Source organism: Anarrhichthys ocellatus, unplaced genomic scaffold (assembly GCF_004355925.1).
Source record: "Anarrhichthys ocellatus isolate YVR2014 unplaced genomic scaffold, GSC_Weel_1.0 scaffold15, whole genome shotgun sequence".
NCBI classification, from domain to species: domain Eukaryota; kingdom Metazoa; phylum Chordata; class Actinopteri; order Perciformes; family Anarhichadidae; genus Anarrhichthys; species Anarrhichthys ocellatus.
This window is the reverse complement of record NW_022280045.1, coordinates 8,634,350-8,660,835: the sequence shown is the minus strand read 5'-3', so window position 1 is coordinate 8,660,835 and position 26,486 is coordinate 8,634,350. Positions and strand designations below refer to the sequence as shown.

Here is a 26,486-nt window from a genome sequence, read left to right as displayed (position 1 = left end):
CACACACACACACACACACACACACACACACACACACACACACACACCACTGCAGTGCTGTTGCAGCAGAGAACACTTAGCCTCAGAGAGAACATTGTATTACTGTATGTTGAGTAGAAACATCTACCTACAACCATTTGTTTCCTGTCCAAACATAGTTGTCAACAAATTTCAGTGTCATGTTAGTGTAAAAAAAGCTTACTTTAATTCACAATTTGACATTTGGCATTCTTGACAGTTTATTAAACAAAAATATTGTGTCGAACAATGTCCTACAGCGAGTAAAACAGCAGCAGGATAGTAAGATATAAGTGGAATCATCAAGCGGTTGACCTTTTCCACCTGCCAGCTCTGGCTTAGCCTTTCATTTCCCTCATGGTTAATGTACGAGATTGAGATATAAAAAGGGGGTCTTTTGTTTCTTTTGGTTCCGTTTCTTGTGTGAGGAGGTTTGTGTGAGAAAAGTGTATTACCAAGGCAAGTTAGGATGTGTGACAGTCTTTGATGGTGCCTGCGTCAGTGCTATATCCTTCAAGCACGACAGAGACAATTGTTCCCCGTAATATGATTTTTCAGTCCCTACTTTCCAGACACAGCTGCCGAGCGTGTTGAGTGAGCAAACAAGCTTAATGACGACTGAAGAAACTGAGGACGAGAAGGAGTGATTAGCTGAAATGAATGATTACAGGTGAGTCAGGGATGGAGTACAGAATTTGTTTTTGTTTTTATGTCTGAGATGAAAGAGGAGGTGGAATCTTTGAGAGAGGAAATAGCATTCTGTCTGAATGAATTCATCCAAATAGGTCGAAAGAGGACCTGACAAAAAACAAGAATCAGAGTATAAGGAAATGAAAGAGGTTGACAGAGAGAGCAGAGAGAAGAGAAATACAATGGACAGCTTCGGAGGCATGCCACAAGCAAGACATGTATGAAAGGAAAAAAAAGGAGGACAAACTGCAGCATGACCTTTCAGGTTCTTATCCTAAAGCAAAATCAAAACCATCCACACCAAGTGGAAAGAGATGAAGGAGGAGAGGCAGGCAGAGCGACGACTCCAGCAGAATCTGAAAACCAGCGAGCTGTCCAGTCCTTTTAACTTGTGACTCTTTAATGAACCGTGGGGTCTGTTCCTCCCAAAACCAAACAAAGAAAGGAAACTTCAAAATTTCAAAAGCAGTGGTAACTCAATGCCCCTCTTGACAGCTATTGACACCTCGGATTTTTATAATAAAGACGTAGGTAATGGGTTTTTGCTTGAGAAAAAGGCAACATAATGAAAACCAATTACTCACAGACAAACTGACTGCCTGGCTGTTGTTTACCACCAGAGTGAAGGATGAGGATTCATCTCCACTCTGGCGTTTTGGCAGGAGCTCCGTTTAGAATTCATCACCTTTTTACCTAAGGCGGAGTTCGTCTCAACAGGTTTAATAGCTTGACTATTCGTTTGATCATCCCGATTGACCTTGTTATTGCTGACAGCCTTTTACCCTAAACTCGGCTTTCCGCAAAGAAGTGTAGAGACTCTTTAATTTCTCAGTTTTCACCAGGCACGTGATAGAATACTGAAAATGTGTGAAACTGATCTGATATAACGAACTGCAGCTTCATGACAAATGAAACACAACACTACGGGTTCTTAAAGTACTCATTTGCAGCCTATTCATACAAATGAATGTCCATTTTGCTGCTTATCATTTCAAATATATATTGCACAGAGACGATTAATCTTACAGACAGTTTTCGACAACTTTTATGTGTGGATTGTGACAGCCTGACTTATTCATATAGCCAGTTACAGTTAGTAACATGTTACTACTTAAAATCATCATTCAGAAGGACACACATCGTGATGTCGTACGAACCTATATCCGAGTAGTCCTGACCTATTATTCCAATCGCCTGGGATATAAGGCTTTGAGATACAGGATGTGTATAGACACATCCTGTATCTCAAATAGACCCAGATAGACGCTTTGTGAGCGTCTATCTGGGTCTGCCTGGACTGTGTATGTCAATGTTTGGGCTCTAGTGGTTGATGAGATAACTCGGCTTCTCTGCCTCAAAGCCGAAAATGCACAAAGCGCTCCGTTAGCGCGAGTCATGCTCAGATTCGCCGCTTCATTAAGCCGGGTTAGCGTGGCCATGTCCTCCTCTCTGAATTATAGATCTGGTACAGCGGAGAACACTTGCTGCTTGCAAACTACAAGATGGAAATGTGTTATTTTCAGCAAAAGTGCATTAGCAAGTAATGCACTGTGGCATGCATCTCCACTTCATATTAAGTGCTGTACCTGAGCTCTCCGAGTGGGACAGCTGAATAAAAGCAGACAAATATTGGCACTTTTTAATGTTTTCCGTGTGTTTTGGTTTCCAATCCCAGCAGGCACTGGGCGACGGATACACCCTGGACTGGTTGCCAGTTAATCACAGTGCTAACCATTCAAATGCTATTAGAATAGCCAAACTAGTGGATATAAACACAGAACTTTCTTGCTGTTCATTGACAGAGTTAAGCACTGAGCCATCCTTCTCGTGAATTCATTGTGATCACTTATGATTTGATTTTTACGAGGTTACTGTTCAAACTTCAGTCATCTGGAGCTGCAATCGGCATCAGACGATTAATCGATTCGTAAAGTGACAAAAGGAATCATCAACTATTTGGAAAAAAGACAAATTGTTTCAGTAAATTCCAAACATGACCTTGTTCCAGCTTCTCAAATGTGAGGATTACATGCTGTTTATATCTCTTGTGACTGTGAACTGGGTTATTGACAATAAAATGTCACTGCAGGGTTTTGGAAATTGTTATTTTTCTACATTTTCCAAGACATTGGACAGTTAGTGCTGCTGTCATCAATAGTTACATTATTTTATTTCAATTCTGTGTGTTTGAGGCAGAGTGCGAAACTGAAACAGGATGAAGCGCACCAGTTCCCTCTTATGAACTCGATTATATCAAGTGTTTGTGTAATAACTCCAAAATGTGAATTATTAGCCTCAAAATTCAAACAATGTCAGGCTCTACAATCGATGAGACTTTCATCAGCTGTGGTTCTGAGTTCATCAACATAGTAACTTGCAAAATTACTTTTGTTGTGACACATCAACAATTTCAACTATCAACAAAGAGACAGAAGAGTGAACAGAAAAAAAAACAACACTATGCATGGGAAATCTATGCATAACAGCCACAAAGCAAATGTACATCCATGCATTCAGTGTGTGTGTGTTTGGCTATTCTTATTAGCAATGTCGAAATAAACAGCCTACATACAGTACACTTACCTGCAAACAGTCGATCCCATAACACCTACTGTAACAACCCACATCTCCACATGAAAAGAAATCCAAACGATGACACACACACACACACACACACACACACACACACACACACACACACAGTATGTGCAGTTCAAATATATTTACCAAGAACACCTTTCCCATTATAAAGTCAATAAAAAAGAAAAGTGAAGCTTTATTCTTAACTCTCCAAGAAAAAGCTCAACGGGGTTGGGGCTCATTATCTACAAAGAGGTTTATAGAAGAAGGTTTTCATCAAAACCCCTTTCAGAAAAAAAATCCATAATCCCCTACAAATTACATATCACTTAAGAAGACCAAATTGCAAATACTATATGGCGGATTTAAAAAGAAAAAAAAAATCCATATTTTTCCACATTTCCCAAATATGCAGCAGTTCAGGGTTATGTCCTCACATAATGAAAGACTCCCTGAGAAAGATGAAACACTGCAAGTTCTCTTCGCCTGTCAACTCCTCAAAGTGAATTTAAAAGCAGAAAGGGCAAACTGACATGCAGAACTGAGCTGAACTCAGCAATTTAGTCAGCAAGTGTCAAGTAGCCAACACTCTTGTTGAATCCTTAACGAAGGGACTCGGGCAACTAAGAGCCCAGAGAAATGGCACAGCTCTGGCCGGGGAGCAGAGAAGCTGCTGCACAGCTGGATGCAGTGGCCCAGTTCCTCTATGATTACACATTAATCGAACACAAAAACACATTCCTCCAAAGAGTCATTCATATTTCAGGGCTTGCGAGTAACTTGCTCCGTGTGGCCCGAATTTGAATTCTTAATAAAGCAGCGTAATGCTACTCCAGCGTGTAATTGGGAATCCACTCAGCGAGCCAGAATGATTGTGGCACAGATGTCTGCAGCACCGAGTCCAAGATGCCTTAGCTGGGTGTGTGGGTGCAAATGTGTGTGTACTGTATGTTTGTGCACATGTGGAACTAAAATAGACAGAAAGTACAGGGGAGTTGGGGGGCAAAAAGAATGAGAAACAAGACGAGGGTTGTTTGCGTGCGAGAGCACAGCCTGTCTTATCAGGCTTCAGCATAACTGGAGCATGATGCATTAAGGTGTACGCTGCGTTATATGTAATTAACCCGTGTAAAACGAGCGTGCACTCCCTAGTCTCTGCTATTTACATAATGGCAAATTTCATATCTCTAGCATGTTAAAGATTGGATGCAGTCTGTGTGAAATTCCGCCCTTCCCACAACTGTTAAGACGGTAAAATAATCATCACTCTTGCAAAGTTTAATTGATAAACGTGAAGCTTGGGAGCTTTCAACTATAAAGGGAAGTGTTGCATGGGATTGAGGCGTTAAGCAAAATGCTGATCCTGGTGGAATTTCAGACTGAAAATGACGTTCTAGTGTAAGTTCAGTCAGGAAAAATATACTTTTGCATGCTAAGGGCTGTAGTTTACTTCTCATATACTGCCATTCACTCCTATTACGCATGCTACCTCATAATTCCCTTGCTCCTGATCAGCTGGTCTCTTCTGTCCAATAGCACAGCGACACAGCAACATTCTCAGCCTATCATCTTGGTGCTGTCACTTTTTAAATACGATTGTCTCCCTGTAGGTTCATGTTGCTGTTACACGCGTCTTCCACCGCCGGTCTTCACAGATTCATCAACTCATCATTTCATCAGCCTAATACGTCACCAACATCAGTGTGCTGCTCAGAGCAGACACCCCTCGATTACACATCTCCCCGTTGAGTCCAAAGAGTCTTTATCATCACTTGTCTCTCCTGGTTGAAACCCTAAATCTTCATGTCAAAGTTGTTTTTTTACTTTTTCAGTCAAATAAAAGAAATACAGCAAGTCAAGAGGTTTTCCCTGACGTATGCACAGTTCTCATTATATCTTTGTTATCTTACCGAGGTACAGGCAGGTAATTTATCAGTGAAATGAGACGAATGAGATAGATGATAAGAGAGCCATTCACGAGTAGGTCGGTTGCCGTTGAAGATGATGCTGCGTGCATTTTTGTCCATCCTTGAGTCTCTTTTCTCTACAGTGTGATTATGGCACACTTGGATCCACTCAGAGTGATGAAGTGGATCTCACTAGCATTCCCTCTTTTAATGTTTCCACTGTGCCTGCAGCACAGTAAAAAGATAACAGATATCTCTCTACACCTTAAGATACTCGGTGTAAATTCAATATTTCTGACAAGTTGTGTCAAAATCAAGAATCTATCCTGAATATTATTTACAGAGAGAAATAAAAACTCAAACTAAAATGTTCAGTGTTGGTGTTCAGAAGTTTAACATCACAATATTGAGTCAATACACAAGGGATTTCCATATAAATGGCTTTCTTCTCAGCCCAGATCTCTATCTCTTTATCCTGCAGCCAAGAGATGAATCCTTGCTTCATTTATCTTTAATTGGATTTCCAATACAAATTGTTATCCTTCAGAGGTCCCTGTATGTCTCCCTCCTCGCACTCAACTTTTTGGGGGTGACATCAGAAGCTTTGCTCGGCTGCTACATTATTCATTGAACAGACGCACACATGCACAGCCAATAAAATGGACCAAAACAAGAGTGAGTATCCTCTGAAAGATTTGTTCAGCCTTTTCTTGATTCCTTTCCCGCACCGCTTGATGCAATTGAATTCCCTCCCACAATAACGTAAAAAATTGGTTTAAAAAGCTTTATAATGACGTGTAGGCCCAACATTTCAGTTTGGAACTGGTGAACGATGATGAAGATGTTGTGTAACCAACCTCCACTATCCTGCCTCAACACAAGACATCAGTATTTACGTCATTATTGGAAAGTACTTCTCTTGAATCCAACTGGTGTACGTTACAAACAGTTACCATCGACATGTATCAGCTTTGGCAGGTGACTTTTGTGAACTTGTGTGGGCAGACAAGTCCCGTATCCCAGCATGCATTCCGCATCAAATAGCACAGACACAAAAAAAAAAATAGAGGCAGAGTGGTGTTTCATTGAACCCTGAATCGTTTGCCTGATGAGGACCTGGTAGGGGGTTGAAATGCCTGTTCAGGGTGACACATTTCTGGAGCTATAGTCCAGTGAGTGGATACTCTGTGCTTCTCCCCAAGACATCAATATTCATCAAATCAGTGCTTTCAGCTCTATCTGATATCCGTAACCCCAAGAGAGAAGCAAGCAGCCATGGGAGAAAACGAAATGAGCGTTTAAGAAAGAAAGAAAACAATTAGTAACTGGTACAAGCCTCCCACACTTGAGGCCCTGCTTGGTTGTGGAGACGTCAACTCACCTACAGTAACCCCCATCAGAGCCTGTGTGTGGGTGCGCTAGACTGGCACAGGCTACACAAGTGAGCCAGCCAGCGATCCTCGGCTCTAACAGCTTGGCAGAGAGGTAATCGAGGCCTTTCTATGCACTCTCCATCAGACAGCATTGAGTATTGAAGTGTGTGGGCGAGTGGAGGCAGGGGAGGTGGCTGAATGGCAGCTGGAGCCGAGATAACAAGGTAAATCAGCAACCTGAATACAGGTTCTATGAGAGTCTAATTAAATCTGTTCTAAAACGACTGAGATGAAGGCGTGGTGGCATATCCAGATGCAACACGGAAAATGACACCATAGTTTTGGTTTTTCGACTGTAACAGTACATCCCACTCTGCCTCTTAGGTCCTCCAGTCAAGTTAAAAGCAACACGACAACAATTCTGACAAATTGAAATTCCAGTTTCATGCAACCTGTTGTTTATTTGTATGGTTTTGTCCATGTTTATTTTATCAATAATAACATGAAGTTGATTGTAAGATCCGATAACGCAGGGACGTCACTAAAAAGACGTAAAATAAGAAAGAAGACGCACAAGCAGTCTTACAGGATTCAACCAAACATATTCAAAAGAAAAAGTGAAGGGGAACTGTATGTTTATTATCCAAACCACCCGTTGTAAACCTAATGTGCATACCACTTACCACCACTGCACAGTTTCTCCCTGCAAAGAGGGATTATAACTGACGTTTAACCTCCAAATATAGTAGTTTAGATCTTACTTAGCTTGTGACATCTTAAGCTGAAGAGTTAAAACTACGCAGCAGACTCCAACTATAATGAGTATAATTCAAATCAAAACCATGGTCACGCCTTCGGAATAAGACCCAAGTTGAAACAGACTGGAAGTATCCTTTAAAAGATGTCCTTGATGTGAGCAGCTGAATGGTTTCACTTACTGCAGGTCTCCTCTGCCTCATCAGAGCCATCAGGACACTCTGGTTCCCCGTCGCATCGCCACCGTCCCGGGACACACTGGCCATTTAAGCAGGCGAACTCTGCGGGGGCACATGTCTTCCTGGCTGCTCAGAGACACAGACAGAGAATAATAGTGAGACCAGGAAGTGTGAAGACAATACGACACAGTCAGTCTGCAGTAGATCTTAATCTCCGTCATTAAACTGGTCACATTATTTGAATGCCAGTAATCACCCCTCTTTCCAGAGATCACGCTCACCTTCTCTCTCACTACTCCTAGACAACCCTCTCGTTAATTATCTCCACTTTCCCCATTTTCTTGAGTCTTATTCATTGTGCCGTCTCCAGCTCCCGTCCCCTCCCCTCCCTTTCATCTGCTCGTCTCCAAAAGTCTAATCTCTTTTTCAGGTTTTCCATCACAAAGCAGTAAAATGGATGCCGATTGCTGAACACCGCAAGCTCAGAGAGCCTTTGAAACCTTTTACCTCCCAAATCTGTTCACCACGGAAAGCTACAACCAAGGCCACAGGCTGAAAAACATGTCAAGCGTGCGGAGAATTGGAAATTAAAAAAACTTGCCAGGAAAAAACCTGTGTAAGCAGCAAGACGGAAACTGAGTGATCAAAACTTTCACGTCACGGCCCAGTAGCTACTCAAATCGTGCTAACCCACTGTGTTCAAAGAGTAACACACTCAAAAAAACACTCTCCACCTGCAGCAACAAGGCTGCGAGCTCGGCCAGTGAGCCAGAAGCAGACAGAGGTCAGAGTCATTCAATTTCCTCGGCCTGTTAGTCCAAGAGGACCTGCAGTCCGGTCTAATAAATCACTGGCTTAAAGGCCCTAAGCTGAGCTCTCTGGACTGGTGTTGTTACAGTCACTGTCACTGTTCCTAAACTGGCCCCATCTTGGTTCTGATGCTGCAAATTAGATATAGCGTTTAGAGATGTGCAGGGAGCTTAAACTCAGCTGAGGGGCTGTAAGGGAAGAGAGCAGGCAGTGGTTTTTCAAGAGCCTTTGCTGTGTTGACACGAACCTAACTCTGCTCTCACTTCTCCAACTCCTGCTCTTTCTTGACGTTGGAATTAAAGAGCATCAAAGTGTCGGTGTTAGTTTGAATATAGTGGAGGAGTTAAACTTTAAAAGACGGGTTGCAACAACATAGACTTAAGATACAACTTTAAATGTACATGCAGGTCATTCCTTATTAACTGCTGTCTTGGTGGAATGGTTTGAAAAAAGGAAAGGACTAATGATAGAAGAGCAAAATGTCGTAACGTTTGTGACACTGACATGCACACCCTGCATTGAGTTGAACAGTTACCATTGAGCTGCCAGTATGCTTCATCAGTAGTACTTATTAATGGTTAAATAGCTCCAGAAACCCTCACACCTATCCGACGTCATAATTGCTTTTAAGCTGCGTTCCCTTGAGATGGGGATTTCTGCTGGCCTAACTTGGTTGCTGTATATGTTAAGGTGTTGAATTTCCTGTTCTACCTATATGGGCAAATACCGTATACGTTGATATTTTTTATCAGCATATAGCTCGTCTCATCTGTAAATGTGGTAAACCCGTGGAAAGTGAAGGGAACATGTCCATCTCCTGTGTCACCCTTCTTCCTTACTGGCTGGCTTTCAAAGCGCATAATATCCCACAGAAATGTAATTCTCACAGTATGGGTCACTAACGCGTTATCTATGATACGATTGTTAGGAAAGCATGCCACCAAGAAGCACTCATATTAGAAACTGCTTGCCTTTAATTCTAGATCTCGTTTAATTAACCCATTCTTAATTATGTCCTGTGTCAGAGTGCCAAAGTCAAACCGATAACGGCTCATCCCGGCTTGTTGACGCTATAAATTATGAAATGTCTGGTAGTGTCGCTGTAATAGGACATGTGTTTAAGTGGTAAATGTGTTTTAAGCCTGTAACCACAATCGGCAACCCTCGTTTCATTTCACACATGTAAATTAACATTCTTTCTCGCATTTTCTTCAAAACGTAATGAACTGACCCCATTAAACTACTCAGACAAACATTCTCCCTCCTGCCTTTGTCCCTTCAGGGCTCTCCCTTCCCTAAAGCCCTCGCCTCGGAGCCTTTCACCACGAAAAAATGAACACATTTTTGCCTGTTGTTTTTCTTAGAACATAAAAGCGCGTAGGTTTTCTGGAGTGCAGCTTAAGTACCACTTGTTTCCTCATTAGCGAGCAGGAATGTGGACCTTTGTTAAAGGTGAAGAAAGATGATTACGGGGCAAACGAGGATTGTGACATCCTTTTAACCAACACCTCCCTCAAGTGTATAAACTCATTAGTGGTGTGCTCACATTATGTTTCCTGCAACACACACAAGAACACATGTATTCGCATAAGGAATGCATATTCTTTAAACCTATTTTTCACTCGTGTAAGTAGGTGTGGCGCTGTAAGAGAGAGAGACACACACAAACATGACAGACCCGGAGGCATAACACAGAGTTGAAAGGAAACTGAATAATTAGATTCATACGATTCTACAAATCCTCGAAGATACAACATTAAAATTCGTATCCAATTAATGAATTAATCTGACTCCCATGAGACGAACAACAAGAGAGATGAGGGCAGAGTTGAGAATCTAACGCAGTGCAGTATGTGTTGAAGACTTCATTTGATGGCTTGACAAAGACCTTGAAATTCTCCCGTTCATCCCGTCCGTGGCCTCTGCAGGTTAGATCAGACTTCTCTCCGAGAGTCTGAGCTTCTTCTACCCAATCCAACTGAGCTTTCTACTCATTTCAGTTGAGGTCTACAGGGGCCATGGTTCACTTGGCAATAATTACCTAGGCCAGCTCATGCCATCTGCTTGGATTGACTTTCTGTTTTAATTAGGAGAGGTTTTAAAATGTTCGGCTTGTGGGGGGGGCCGAAAGGGAAAAGTGACAGGAGAATGAGAGGAAAGAAAGCTTCTTCTTTCAGACGGAAAGCCGAGAAATAGCAGGTGAGTAACAGCAGCAGAGATGGAGAGCGACACACACGGTGATAATGCTTTATGAAATCCTAATGGAAAGTGTGATACTGACTAGAAACGGGCAGTATTACTGTAGATGGCAGGGATAGCGCTTACTCAACATTAATCTCTGTGACGTCCACATGTAAACACACTCACACACACACACACACAGAGTAAGTGGTAGTGTTTTACACAGAGACATAGCTTCGGTGCAGCTGAGAAAAATCTAAGAAACAAAACAACGAGTGATTCTGTGTTGTGCGAGTCAACTAACGTGAGTATTACAAATGGGATGTGACACAGAGAGAATGAGGGCCCTGCACAGGGGAGTTCACCCAGCCATGTTATGTCTTCTGAAGGAGGTACAGTGGGAAGGAGCTCCACGCTCCGACAACCCCACCTGGAGCTTTCTCTTCTGGGGCCGATGTTTCACCGCTTCTAATCCTCTTCATCTTTCTTAAACGCAGATCATGGTGCACCTATACAGTATGGGTTTGACGTTAGATTGGGTCGATATTGAGCTTTACATGATTATAAGATATGGAGAGGTCAGTTTTGACACTGAAGTGACTGATGTATGATTTTCTTCAGCAGCTTAAAGGGTGTCAGGCTGTAAAAATGTCATTCAAATCTGCATAATTCTGCCTTGAGGAGCTGTTAACCAGATTTTAACATTTAACAACCAAGCCATCGCTGCGGCTCTAAGGCAATGTTAGTCTGTAGGGCATTTCTTTTGGTCAGTATTTTTCCCCATTTTGTATTAAATTAATGTTCCTATAGTGATATCCTAAATATTACTGAGCACAGGGTTGAGGGACTCTCCAATTAGTTCACCAGTAGTCTCATAGGTTTATGTTACTGCCATCAGCTTTCATTATTTCAGCTTTTTGAGGAATCAAATCTAAGTCAGTTTGGCATGGTGGATGGCTAAAACAGGGAGTCAGCAAGAGGTGGTCGAATGCAGAGAGAGAGAGCGCAAACTCAGAACGCTTCATCGTTGAATTTGTGAACAAAACACAACGCCAAAGTTGTTGAATTAATCCCAAATGAATCCAAAAGTGAATTGGTTTACAGATTGTGTAGTCAGTTTTTTTCAACTCCGTAATTGTTAGCTTCAACCAGCCGTTAGCGGTGCACACATGTTGAGCTTGGTTATTGAATGTTTCTTGCCAAAATGCACCCTGGGAGTTGTAATTACATTCTCTCCTGTATTTTTCAATGTGCACAGATTTGTGCCAACCAATTTTTATCAAAGAATCAGATAATATGTTCATATTTTGATCTGATGAATTAAGATATCATATTTATAAGGCAATCAAATAGACTATACACGCTTTGCACCCACATCAACAAGGCTAATATCATTGACAATAAGGCCTCTTAACGAGCGGGTCATCCTTCAATCAGAAGATCGGTGGTTCGATCCTTGGCTGTCCACATGTCGGTGTGTCCTTGGTACAAGACACTTAACACCAAATTAATCCCGTAAGCTGTGCCTACATGTGTGAATATTGCGTGACTGTTAATTAGTCCTGCTTGGCACCTTGCATGGTATCATACGTGCCATCAGTGTATGGAAGGGTGAATGACATGTCGTATTAAAGCGCTTTGATTGGTCGGAAGGCTAGAAAGGCGCTATACATTTACCATTTACAACTACACAACCACTCAAAAACTATGCACTTCAACAGAATCCACACAACACACTTGCCTCTCTTTGACACACATGCGCACACTCAAACCTGACACACACACACACACACACACACTTGTGTGTTGCTCTACAAATTGTCACCATATATGCACACAATTCTCTACCGTAATTCAGTAACAGCACACATAGGCTAGATATAGAAATATATACATTCTATTTTACCTTAAAAAAAAAAGAATGGACGACAGGGTTAGGGTCCCCGACTTGGTGCATTCTGGAGGTCTGTACTTTTAACAGAGTAACCACGATGTCGGAGCAGAAAAGAAATATCCACTGCTTTTCAGTTTATACGAGGTATCATTAGGTTTTCCAAACTACACAACATTTGAATTACAGACCATATGCAACACTGCCACCAACAGAAGAAGGCGGAATAGAAGAAAGGAAACACCACAGTATTTTTCAGTATTCATATTTGTGAATGAATGGTTTGCAACTACAATGATGAATACTGCATGTTTAGTAACAATTTAACAAATAATGTTTTAAGGATTTTTTTTCAGAGACCGCCCCCAAAAACATACCAACTAGGAAGCTTCAAAAACTGTGATGGACTGGTGAAACCTTAGTGTGTGAATATGAATATGTGGGAATACGGCTCCTGGATTTACTTTTTAATGTGTCCTGAACTGAGCTCACTCAATCATTCAGTGACGTTCAAGACCAGAGCAGCAGACAGCCTTCAGTCACCAGATATCCACACACACACACACACACACACACACACACACACATACACACACACACACACACACACACACACACACACGACCTAACCCCTTGAAGAAACTTTTTTATTTTTACCTTGAAGGATATTAATGACAGCTCTTACCATTTGGAGGCCACAAGAAGCCTAATAGGTAATGTAGTGATAAGCACATTCTCTTGGGCATTAGAAGACAAATGGCCTCATTAGCTCAGAGTGAATTCGGGAGTGTTGTCGAAGCAGGAAACATAATGTATCCTGTTAGCTTAAACCCGGCATGCAAATGATTAAACCTTCCCAAATGAATAGGATACCATGGTAGCATGCAAAATACAGCATGGCATCAACAAGACTTGGGATAAGCTGTTCTTGAAATTGCTTTTGCGAATGATTATAGAATCTAATGAGGCTAATTTGAGTATTGAGGTTTGCTAGAAGTGCCAGATGCATAGGCAGAACTTTAATGAATTCATATTTAATATATCTCAGTTATTGTATACCCACAGTTGAAGCTACATATATGTGAATTAAAGGTGTCCTTATAGAGTGAGTAAGTCATTTCTCTTGTTGACTCCATCCCCTTATCTGGAAGCACCAAGTATTGTCTCCTGTCAGTCAGGCCTGTCTGGAGAGTAGTGAACCAACAGGAAGACAAAAAAAACAAATGGGGCTGAGCTTTAACTCAGCACTGGTTGATAGAGTATTGATCGAGCAACACAGAGCCACAGAGCACTGGCATTAACAGATTAGATCTCTCTCTCTCTCTCTCTCTCTCTCTCTCTCTCTCCATCTCTCTCTCTCTTGCAGTTCCTTTTTACCATTTTGGACAAATTGAGCAAATCAAATGTTAAAGATAAAATTAGGCAGATATGAAATCAGATTATGGTAAATCCGATTTGGGCTGCAGGCTTAATTTTCGTGATAACATAGCAAATTCTTGTTGTTCCTTATCCACGCTGAAGGCGATTCAGGGCTATATAAATCAAATTGACTGAACTTGAGTGTCATTGGCCGGATGATGACGATTATATTGTTATACGTTATATGCAAATTGCCCCTTGATGGGTGTTTTGAGTGGAACTGAAGTGAAAAGTGTCTTATATAAACCACCTCATATCCTTACTCTACCATCTGTCTTTACTTTGTTTCATATCAGTTCCATCAAACCAGCAACACGGTCTCCGGAATATACGCAATTAAAGTATTGACGGCTTTTAAGATATAGACGGACAGGTTTAAGTGACCCACAAAGCCCGCTGTCAGGTGTGCATCACAACACGTCTACTTGGTGCTGTTCACTGCCCAGCATTTCTTTGGACCTTGTGTACTGGCCAAAGACAGATACTGTGCTAATTATAGATCTCAGCCTACTAAAAAAGACATATTTTCTCTCCCCCTGTGAGGTCACATTGGCACAAACAACCCCTGACCAAGGAGGAGACTGGGCAGCGTGAGCTAGCGAAGCTCCTTAGTTCCTCCAAGGCAGCCTGGGAGGGCTTTATACTGAAGACGCTTTGCTTCAGCTTGGCTAAACCCCAAAAACCCCAATGTCTAAAGTATGACAGAACAATATCAGGAAGCAGTACAGGTGGTTGGACACCAGCATCTGTGAGAGGGCGAACAGGACACAGCTGAGCTACGCTGACATTCAGAACAAGTCTTTATTTATCAAACTGTTTTCAGGCTTCAATGCAATTCTTTTATTCATGCTCATGTGACGGTCCGCTTCCTTTCTCAGTGCGTGCTTATATGGAGCATGCACGGGGGTGGACACAAACACACACACACACACACACACAAGATGCACATAGCGGTTAAATACAACTGACATATACTGCTGAGATAACACATACATCAGTGTTTAAGAATAAAGCCTGCAAATACACACACATATCCCTGCCTTTCACCGCATGATTCCTGCTCCATGTGTCTGACCTTCTGCTACTCGTCTTTTTCCTCGTGTTTGCTGGTTTAGAGAAGCAAAATGTCTTTGATGCACAGCCATATGTCAACATTTTCATCCTACAACCTGGCATCTTCACTGGGACACACTGTTCCATCATATAAACTATACAGGGCCGGCCAAAGCTGCAGGCGACTCTAAACATGCAAACAAGCTGAAACTCACTGTTTAAATGAAGTGCGGTTGAGCTTGAAAAGAAAATATGCATGCGGTACGTTGAATTTACCATCACGTTAAAGAGCAGACATGAACTTCTACCAGTTTACGTCCAGCAAGTTTATAGTGACAGTGCCACAGCATTCTGTTTATTATTGACGTGCTACACTGTTTTCTTTACATGCAGCATGTTATATAGTTTAGCTGTAATCCTCAAGCATCTCATGAAATTAAACCTGATTTTAATTAAGTTTGCTGTTTTTCAAGCAATAGCCATTCGATGTATAAGGGCCTTGAGCATGCAATAACTGGGCACCCAAAATATTATGCATTTTAATTGCGAGAACCCGAACCCACGCGACTAATAGCATGATCCTCCCGTCGGGGATAATAAAGGAAGTAAAGTACATAGACCAGACATGACCAGTTATTCACTGTAACACAGAGGAGGAGGAAATCAAACCCTGTTCGGCTCAGCGACGTGTTGACGTAGGACCGTTTTGGACATCTTGTAGGTCGCTGTGACTCATGATAGGCTGCTGTATGAGATTAGTACGGTCAGATAATGAACTGACCTACATTAGCTTACATTACTTGCATAACTTTACCGCTTATCTTTTTCTTTTAATACCAGCCACCAGAGAAATGCCATGTGACATGCATTAATCTACCGTAACTTGAATATTTCCATTTCTGTCATGCTGTGAAATGGTATCTATATCAACGAGGAGGCATCGGGTTCATCAGCAAAGAACACGGCTGTGAACATAGAAATAGTCCCCATAGGACCCATCTATAGCGTATCTATGAATATACAAGATCAGAATGTGAGACGAGAACACACGGATGAAGGTAACTCATAATATACAGTACAATTCAAAGTGTACTGTACTTTCTTTACAGCTGACATGTGGTGTTTCTTAAGCCGCATCAGTGACGCAACCTCGCTGTAATGTCACCCAATTCTATGTAATTATCACTTCTGCTGGAAAGTCTAACCTAGATTCAGCCAGGAATTTTACATCTCATTATGGAGTTAAAACAATTGTTGTACAAGAGGTTATACAGTTATATTTGGGAGGTACAGGTTCTGCTCTCGGGGGGGGGCATGAATTCCAGCAGCCTGCTAATGATTCAGCGGGGAGCACAACAAACCCCAAGTGTGTCAGAAGACACTGAAATTTGGAAGAGATTAAGAGAAACCCCTCCAGAAACACATAGACAGGAGCCTCACAGGAGGAGGGTGTGATGGTGGATCGAGTAAACAGCACAACCAGTCTGCAGCAGAGCAGCAGGTATAGGAGGAAGGAGCTACAGGGATACACACCTTATATTAGCTGCCTTGTTTCATGTTGCGATAGTGACTTCTATGTCCTGCCTGAACTAGGACAATGTTTCTTCAAAATATGAGCAGCTATGAGGAAGAACTAAGCAATTACTGAGCATTTCATTGAAAAAAAGTAATTTGGCAGAGGAATCTAATTATGGCCGTGCAGTAGCGGAAGCTGGCAAGATTTTAACAGCAGGTGTTTGCAGTAACCAGCCTTTGCTGCTGTTTCTAAACGCGGCAAAGGTCAGATAAAATGCACTTTCCACAGTTGGAGCTAGCACATGCACCCTAAAGTCCTACTTTCATCAGAAAATGAACAGAATAACAGGAAACATTCCTAAAAACTATAATCCTGCTGGATAATCCTGGATGGGCCTGTTGAGCTGAAATGCTGAAAGCTTCGTTTTGATGAAGGCTGAATCTCTGACAAAATCACAAGCCTTTGCAAAAAAACATTGAAGCTAACTATGCAGAAAATGACACATTATCGTAGATGTCATTAAGCGCTGTAGCTGGTAACCTCACAACTGACGTGTCATCCGAATAATAAGGAAACAAGCTGGTTGGTGCAGTCTGTCACCTGCCCCACAGTTTTTGGAAATAAAGTGGTGTAGAAAACAAGGAGACGCACAGTTTAAGGACAGGTCTCTCAGCCAAACAGCTGACACCTTCACTGCTGCTCTTCCCTCCAGAGCCTCTCCTGCACGCTCCATTTGAAATGACTCCAGATCAACACAGCAGCCAGATGCTCCTTCTGCCTGGCCTTAAACACCACAGTCTGCAGAGGTTGACCCTTCTGCTTTGAGTTGTGCTGTGTGTTATCGAGTCTTGAGATCTTGTATTTCTCATCACAGTCTCAGCGGTCCCATACCTTTTCCCCAGAGATGTATTGATCAGACTCCCGGTTTTAAACCTTTAAGGATTCAGGGAAGCCTTGACATCACACACATCTCAGCAAGGCCTTGTTTCATGTTCAAACTGCCTTTTAAAGATGAGGGTTCGGAGGAAAGAACTTTGAAAGAAATTTGGGAAGCTATAGGGAGGGTGTTCAACTTTCCCCAAAGTCTCTAAAGACCAAATCTGTAAAATGTCACCATCTGTACATTTCCTTAGTTTTGAAGTTACAAGAGACATCTGGAATAAAAGCTTTCCCTACAAAGATACAACTAACTTTAAAATCTGCCAGTTCACAGATTAGAAGCAGAGAACGATCAAAGCTTCAAAGAAGATCTCAGGGGAAGACATCAGTGCTGTGAGTTTAAACTTTACAGTACAACACTGTGTAAGTTCACTGATAAATGAAGTGCACAAATGCACTCATATGAGCAGACGCTTTCAAGGACTACAAAACATCTTGACTTCGTCTTTTCCTCTTTCTTGGTTTAACAAATACCACCTTAAGTGTGCCTACACAGAAAGGCCTTTCACCCTCTTTTACAGCAATTTGAGATGAAGTGTGACTCATAAAGGAGTCTGCGTTAGAAGCGATCAGATGAATGGAAATTAATGAGGAGAATCCCCAAAGTGACTTCCCCCCTTCACTTGGACAATCTCTCACTTTCAATGTAGCTGCACACAGGAGACACTGTTCTTAACAATTCTAATCCATCTGTCAAAAGTAATTATGACTGCAGGACCAAATGCCTTCGCTCCATATTGAGACCTGAATGACACAATCTATAAAGCCTGCAACAATGAAAGAGCCAGTGGGTCCATCATTTTAAGATGAACTTGTGATGTAAAATGAACCACTTAATGCTACTTGTTCAAAATGGAGAGCTAACAAATATTAAACAAGACAGAGTGTACAGCCATGCTAGCAGCTCTGTGAGGTTGTACTTAATAACATTGGTGCCTTGAACTAAATGCTACCATGCTCACAATGAAAATGCTTATGTTCACACAGTCATGGGGCTGTTTAACACGTTCACATCTTAGATTATCTTCCCACCATTTGCTAATTAAAAAAACATCCCAGTGGTTACATTACCAATCAACTGACCAGCATTGCCAGAGGCACACCGCTAAAAAGCCAAGGTGCAAATGAGACACATTCTTACCAGATGTTGAAAAGGTGTAAATATGTCCAACTCTGCCAGATGCATACACAACCTTACTCCTCCCAAGTGTTACTATGTCTGTAACTGATCTGCGTAAATAGCAACTAACAGAGTGTGTCCCTTTGTGGCAGTGGCAGCTAAAGTGACACAAATGATCCGTCCATCCTCTGTCACACATAGCCACAGGAAGAAATTGCCTCAAGCAATTTCAAGACTTCATACAGAAGGTTTAACGGGCTGTTTCAGTTGATCAAATCACTGATCAGTGCAACCTCTTAATAACCTGTACTAGTGAGGGAGTGGCCGCCAATGAAGATGAGCAAAACTACAGTCTCACTGGAAGTCTATCAACACAAGTCATGTGTTTTTGTTCATTTCTGGATAGTTGTTGGCTAGTTAGCTAAACTGTTTATAACTAAATGGCCTCTGGTGTTATATATCCGTTGCCGTTTTGCATTACCATCAACCTAGACTGGAGTAGACCCTGATGTTTCCCCTTTGAAAGGTGTTTTCCTGTGTGTTTCCTATAGTGCTGTCCATCATGTTTGGGGTTAGGTCATAGATTAAATTAAGGATAGGCGTCAAGAAGATTATCTGTTTGGGGTCAGGTTCAAGTTAAGTTAAAGGGAGAAGACGAATCGATGGAAAGCTACTGGGAAGACCAAGACAGATGCAATCAAGATTGTAATCTCTTTCTATGGGTACATATGTGGCTCCGGGTCAAATAAATCACATCTGGATTTTACATAAACATGAGACACAAGTGTAAATGGGCCATATGAGCCATAACAAGATATATTTTTCATGGGTATTTAGGTCTCTGAGATTTCTCTGCATTCAGACTGCTGATATATGATGTATAAATTAATCTACGAAAGTGCTTGTGGTCAACCCAAAGTATGTCATTACATTCCTGTTCATGAACACAACACAGAAAATAGAATACTTGATAAAGCCTTAAGAAAGGTTGCCGTCTACTCCTATTACTTTTGAGGAGTCTTTCAGTACACATCTTGAGTTTACAATAGGTCTGGATGCTAAATGCTAAAAGGCTTCTTGAGTAAGTCACAGGCATCCAAATGCATTAGGAGAGCATGCAGATCATTCACTCCTGTGCATGGAAATGTGTGCCACACTGGATTATAGTGTCCGCCTTCTAACCAAAGGACTGTAATGGGAAATGGGAGATTAACCTTTTACCCTGCAAAGGGAATGAGACATCTCTCTCTTCTCTCTCTCTCTCTCTCTCTCTCTCTCTCTCTCTCTCTCTCTCTCTCTCTCTTTCTTGCAAAGACCTGACTCCAATAATACGAAACACAATGCTTCAGCTGAAGACTCACTTTTCAGAAAGACCCTAACTGACCTGAAGACTACAGAATTCAAATTGCTGTGACGAGGCACTGAGAGCTGGATTTTACATTTCCCGCTGCAGATGAAAATTAGCATAACTGTAATACTGCCTGAGGTCAAATTTCTCGTTCTAGAAAATCTGCCCCCATAGCAAGAAGGCAGCGTAATTAAGATTTTAGTTCCAAATGCTGCTTGCCTTTGAACACAACCCGACATGTAAACACCGCACACTCACATTCACCCACTTCTGCACATGTGCGAGTAGACCTTCTGCTTTGTCTGCTGTTTTTTTTTTGCATTCTTCTTCTCTCCCACAAACATAAACAGCACGCTGGAGTCAGACGGGAGGAGCAAAGTCGCAGACAGCCATTGATGGACTCTGTGAGGGCCGATATTCTCTAGTGCGGGCCTACCAAAGGCCCGCTGTCCAATCAAAGAGTCCAGCAGCCACCCACCACAGAAGCAGATTACTCAGACCGCGACTAAAGGCTTCCTTCTCACCACCAGAGAGCTGCTGAACGTTACCAAAGCAGCACAATGCAGCTGCTGTACAGGGTGGGCACGTCACATAATCTGTTGCTGGTAATGCCTTAGATTAATACTTTATCATTGGACTGTGAATGCACCTTGAAGCCCTGCGGGTCAGAAACAAATACTCCACGTTAACTATGAATAGTCAAATCCAACCACCACACATTAATGTCAAAACACACGGATCAATCTCTCCTCCCTTTTTGCGAAGCAAGACTTAACGCATCTGCATGTGCTGCACACAGTATCAGTATGAACAAACACATTGCATCTCCAAGTGAGTGTCATTGTAGAAAATGGTGAAGGTGACACAGCAACATGCACTCTTTCCTGTGGTTTCTCTCATGCATGAACAGCTCAGATGGCTGCATTAAAAGCACGGTGCAATTGTTACACATCGGAGATGTGGCATTTCAGGTTGGCCTCACTTAAACTAATAGGAGAGAAGTGAAGTGATTCATTTACCAATTTCATAAAATCTTACTTGAGCCTCAAGGAGCTGAGGGATATAACAGCAGCATTGGTGTACATTCCTGAAGACCAACATTTCATTACTAGTGGATTACAATTCTGGAGACTCATTTAAAAAGTCTACACCACTTGAATCGGTTAGCACAATTTCATTTTTACAAGCCCTTGGCATACAAATCAATGCAAGCTTGCACATTAATGTTGAGATCAAGATGTTTTCGTCTTTATGGATGTAAACAAGTAGCAGATCTTTGTGGGTCAATAAAGTGAAAGAATACAGTGAATTAGATTTTAGAGTAGGTTCAGGAGTCTTGATATGGGAGGAGGTGGGACTGGTGGATACAATAAAAGCAACACCTGCATATAATGCAATAATCCTGCAACAAAAGAAATGCTTTTTTAAGATACTTTTTTCAAGACTGAGTACACATAAGGTGGTGTGCATACAGTTTATAAAGGACAAACTGATTTGCTACCGTTTTGACTGAAAGTTAAATACAGAAAATGTACTTCAAACAGCATCGTAAGTAGAGCAGGAACGCTGCACGTTTGCCAGGTGTCTGATATGACGAGCAGATGTTCTGTAGCGAGTTGGGGCCTCCCTCCCATAACAATGCTCTGCCTGTCTTCATTCAATACAAACGGGCGCCATTGGTTTCACTTTTGTACTCTGGAGTAAGAGTTTCATTCATCTTTGTGTATCGTTCACTTTGTTTCCTGTGGTGGCTATCCTCCTTATGTTTCTGTAGACAAATACTCTCGCTCTCTTTTTGTGTTCAGTACATGACGACATCCAGATTGTGCGGCATAAGACCGAAAACACACCCTCAACTTTGACCTTCTTGAAGGACAGACCACAGGTGATTTAGTCTTATTTGCTATTCCTTATCTGATCTGCATCACAACAATAACACTGCAAAAAAACCACACTGTAAAATCAATGACACTGCAGCACTCTTCATCCCTCCTCCTACCCCCACCACCACCGCAACAACACCCTGCTTGGCTCGCCTCTATACTGCCTCCTCGCTCTTCTTCTTCTTTTCTCTGGCGATCCTTGTCACAAGAGATGACATCACTTTTGTGCATGAGAAAAAAAAAATCAAATGGTGGCTGCCATTAAATTCATACTTTAAGAAGAGTGAAAGTGCTGAAAACATAACACTCTGATGTAAAAACAGGCCAGCAGAGGACTGTGAAAAAAGCTGCTCTGCTGAAAAGCTCTGCGCTCTAAACACAGCCAATAACTTCTTTTATAATCCACAATTGTATTTATATTCCATCATAAAGTGCCACATTTTTCTTTGTACAGATCTACACTGAGCAGACTGAAGCACTAGGAGTCTAGACATTTGACACATTTAGATAGATAGATAGATAGATATGTACTTTATTCATCCCCAGGGGGAAATTTGTAATTTAGTCATCCCATGTAAAAGTGCTCTTCTACTAATTGGAAGGTTGGTTTTGTAGAAACATTCATTTGATTGTCGCCACCTGGATTCAAGGCTTCTCACGCTTGAAAATCTATTGCTGAGTAGATAAAAGCTGATTCTTATTTGCCATCATTGTTCAGATTTGACAGAATGAAATCCCCAGTTAACTTAGCTTTAGCTCACAAAGTTAGTATTTGTTAAGAAACTGAATCACAAGTCATTCTTTGACAGGGAATAGAGACTAATTTGGCTTTACTCCTACAATGACACTAAACCTTTAGAACATGTTTTGCCCCCACATTGAGCTGATGCTCCATAATGACTGTACATCTAAATATCTTCAGTCACACAGGAAAGAGCAGCATCAGTTTGAATATTGATTATATATAATCATTCAATCTCCCAGCCCCAATTGTGACTGCATCTACAGTAGATGGCCATTCTTTAGTCCCTTCGTCTGGCCCTTTAGGAGGAATGCATTAGTCTCATTTAATTTCCAGCCAGGCACAAAGGGTCTGCCCGGTGCGTCATTGGGGGGAGACATGTAGGCAGGTGGAATGATCTCAGGGCAGTGACGGCCTGAAATGCAAAGCTTTAACATTGCGATGGTGGCATTGTAATGAGTAACTGTGTAGCTGTGCAAGAGGTTGTTGCTGCATCTGTGAGTGGAAGCGACAGCCGTAATTCATCCAGCTACACTGAATCGTCATTAAAAAGAAAGAGACGGAGGGCTTTGGTTGCTGTGTCACAGCCATTTTGCTCATCACTCCAATTCACTACCACGCGCGCTGCTGACGCTCTCTGTTACCCTGGCTTGGCTTCAGAGTGGCATAATGTCCTCTGTAGGTCTGTGATGAGTGTGTGTACTCATCCACAAACAGATAAATCTAAATAAAGTGCAACTCGCAGCCACACTCCGCCAATCCCAACATCCCCGGAGCTATCAGCAAAAGATTCACAAGCATGCCTGTTGAGTCACATGAAGTGACATTTTTCACAAAAATGAATCACACATTGCAAAGGGCCACAGTTCTTGCAATACGTGCCAACATCCTCCCTTGTGGGTTTGTGTTTTTCTGACAGTGATTCAGGATGAAAGGCGTTGTGTGTGCCTGGATGCCTGTGGCCCCGGGGCCTGGGTTCACAGAGCATGCATCTTCTCTCAAACCTCCAGCATGTGTGTTATCGATTTCCAAGCTAACCTGGGTCCATATCACTGCCACTACTGAGCAACGGTTATACAAAAACTATAGCCATGTGTCGCAGCATCACTTTATCTGTGACTATTTTATGTAAGTGCAGTGGCAGGATTTTATTAGCTCAACTCAGTAAATAAAAAAACAAGATTTCACCAGCTGCATGTACAGGCTGTTCTCATTCTTACAGTTTCACAACAACTGTCAGGTGTTGTGAATATTTGAATGAATTAACTGCATGACATCCTCTCTTTTTTTTAGTTGACATTTACGTGTTCTAAGCACCGTTGTGCTGTTGAGAGAACACACTCTGCAGCAGTAACTGACAGCGAGGCTCTTATTAATATGCAAGAAAATAACATAAAAAGGTTGATATGATCGATCCACTCAACGGTGAGGCATGCGACACAACACTTTGCATTTTATCCTCTTTGGTTCATGACAAGCTTTTTAACAGCATGATTCAAATATAAAAGGCAGAATGAAGTCAATTGACTTAAAAACAAACGTTTAAGACCAGAATCCAGTGTTGAAAGCACACATAAGATCATTCAATTTAAAAACTAGCGTTGCATAGATTTACAGTGTATGCTGTCGTTTGAATACTATGCCAATATTTCAATGAATCAACTGAACTGAAACAGCATTTTTCACGAGGAAACTTGCACTGCTAAGAGCGTCCCCAGAGAAATATCTGCATCTTTTCCTTCCAAATGAACAGAGCTTTTTGGGAGGTGTAATGTATAAAATGATGAAAATAAAAGCTTTCTATTAGGTGTTGAGCAATAAAAAACCAAGTGGAATGGGGGATAAAAATATATAAATGACAGAGGGCAAAAGGTTGAGGCTGAGTGATGTTTTATATCCCACACATTAATCCTCCCCCCCCCCGTCCCTATCTCTCTCTCTCATCCTCTCTCTCAGCATCTTTGCACTAATCTGAGATAATAGCTCAATTGCAGGCTTCTTAATGATCACTTTGGGCATGCTGGCTTTGAGACACCCAGACACAGGGCAGTGGGCCAGTAGAGCCACCAAGCAAACAAACACATGTGTATGGGGACTCGACATCTGTATCAGAGCATTGGCCTGATACAGATGTCCAGTGAGAGTTGTAGACACGTGAAGTCAATAAATGCACTAAGCACTAAATGTTTCCAGGAAGAAAATGTCTAGTCACCGTCTAACGGTCAGAATGGGAGATGATTTAAAACCTAATTAATATTAATGAACTATTGGACATGTACACCATTACAAATTGAATTTGCTGTTTAATGGGAAGGTCAAAAATATCTTAATTGTAGTTTGATTTGTTACATGTGTGTGCTCTGCATCTTGCTTAAAATTGAATTGAAAAAAATAAAAACCGAGCTAAGGAATCTATAATATCTATCTATCGACCTCTGCAGTAGATTATATTATATAAACTATAAACAGACTTTCTGAGCTTCTTGCTTAAATGAAAAAAAAGGGTTACAGATAAAAGATTCGAGATCAATTAGACTTCATGAATGAAACAATTTTTGCCTTAAAATGTTTGCTTTATCTGGGAGATTAAACATTGTATTGCTTATTAGGGCTCCATCATGATTATGTGAACTGCGAGTGAGTGAGTTAACGGAACACAAATTGACCACAGACCCGTGGAAAACCTGCCTCATTGCATGGCGAGATAAAGGCTTAATCCTTTCCACGCTTCGTACAGTTGTCAACAGCCGTGGAGATTATGGAGAGAATTTGATACGAACACAAACAACTGCCCCGTCTCACCCTGCAGGGCAGAATGATTTCTTTGCCCACTTTCTATCACTTCAACTTCACTTGTTTTTTTATCCCACTGTCTTTGTTTTTCCACACCATCAACAACGCCTCACTTCTACACTGTCAAACGCAGACAAGCAGCGGCAGCAACTGTGGGGGGAAATACAAAGGAAGAAACAAAAACAAGACATGTTTTCAACACTGATAAGTCTGAAACACATCGGGATGATGGGTCTCTCTCTTTCCCCCAGAACATCACAGGTTACTGTATTATTATTGTTCTGCATTTACAAGTAGATCCCTGGCTGGGAAGTGTCCAGTACAGCTTACTTATAAACAACAATAAAAACAGAGACCCGAGTTCCTTAAAAAGGAGAGTTGCCTGGAAGTGTTGATGCCACAGGGAACAGAGTCGCAATGCTGCAGCAAACTTCTTCCTGATTTTTGTTGGATTCTTTTGCAGAGAGGAGAGGAATTCAGATACATAGATGGTGGCTATAATGTGGATGGCAATGGGACCGAATTGCTTCCAAATAGGTCAATTTAAACCAATAGACGGTGATGCGGGCAACACAAGACATGCCTGTAGGTGAGCATTAATAGGTCTGAGAGATTTCTGACAGCAAATCCTTTTTGAAAAAGCAGAAGGCAGTTGAAAAAAAATAAATAAAATGCAGAGGATAAGCAATACAAAAAACAATCCCATAATGTGAGGCCCTCTTTCTCTCAGTTACCATTAACATACCATACCAACGTGTTTCTCAGAGCTCTGTCATTCTATCCAGAGCAACACCTGTAGCGTTTTAAAGAAAATGAAAAGGATTTCAAAGTTAAAGCCAGTGAGCAATTGTGACTATTGTCAAGAGATGAAAAGACATTCAGAGGGCCACGGTGCCTTTCAGTGTACATAGCATAAGCTCTTTACCAGAAACACACAAGAAGCTCGAAAGAAAGGCAATACAGTTGGAAGGCGAAACTAATCTTCGATAATGTGGTCAATGTACAGACTGTGCAAGACCGTAGAGAACATCCAGATGTCCTGAGACAACATAAATAAAAAATACCTGCACACCGACTTCACACTCGTGGTTTTACTCTTTCCTCAACTGGTGTCAGATATAAGCTGAGCAAAAAGCAGCTGAGGTTTAAACACTGTTGAATAAAGCACTAAGCAAGGCTGGAGGGACACTTTGTGCATTTCTAAAACTTGGTGTGTTGGCAGGACTTTGGTTACAACAACAGCAGCAGAGGAGGCTGCATCCACTGAAAGGCTTTGGGATAAAGAAAT

At 41.7% G+C, this 26,486-nt stretch overlaps 1 protein-coding gene across 5 annotated transcripts in view; it reads right to left on the bottom strand.

Moving 5' to 3' along the window:
- The window catches only part of LOC116387817 (low-density lipoprotein receptor-related protein 8-like), a 65,293-nt gene that overhangs the window by 34,591 nt on the left and 4,216 nt on the right, over window positions 1–26,486 (bottom strand). For 4 of the 5 annotated variants that reach the window (XM_031855231.1, XM_031855229.1, XM_031855228.1 and 1 more), the window contains one exon: window positions 7,507–7,629. The exons of the other annotated variant lie outside the window; for it this stretch is intronic. In XM_031855231.1, coding sequence (XP_031711091.1) covers window positions 7,507–7,629 — 123 coding nt within the window. The remainder of the gene's footprint in view (window positions 1–7,506; window positions 7,630–26,486) is intronic. 5 annotated transcript variants of the gene reach the window in all.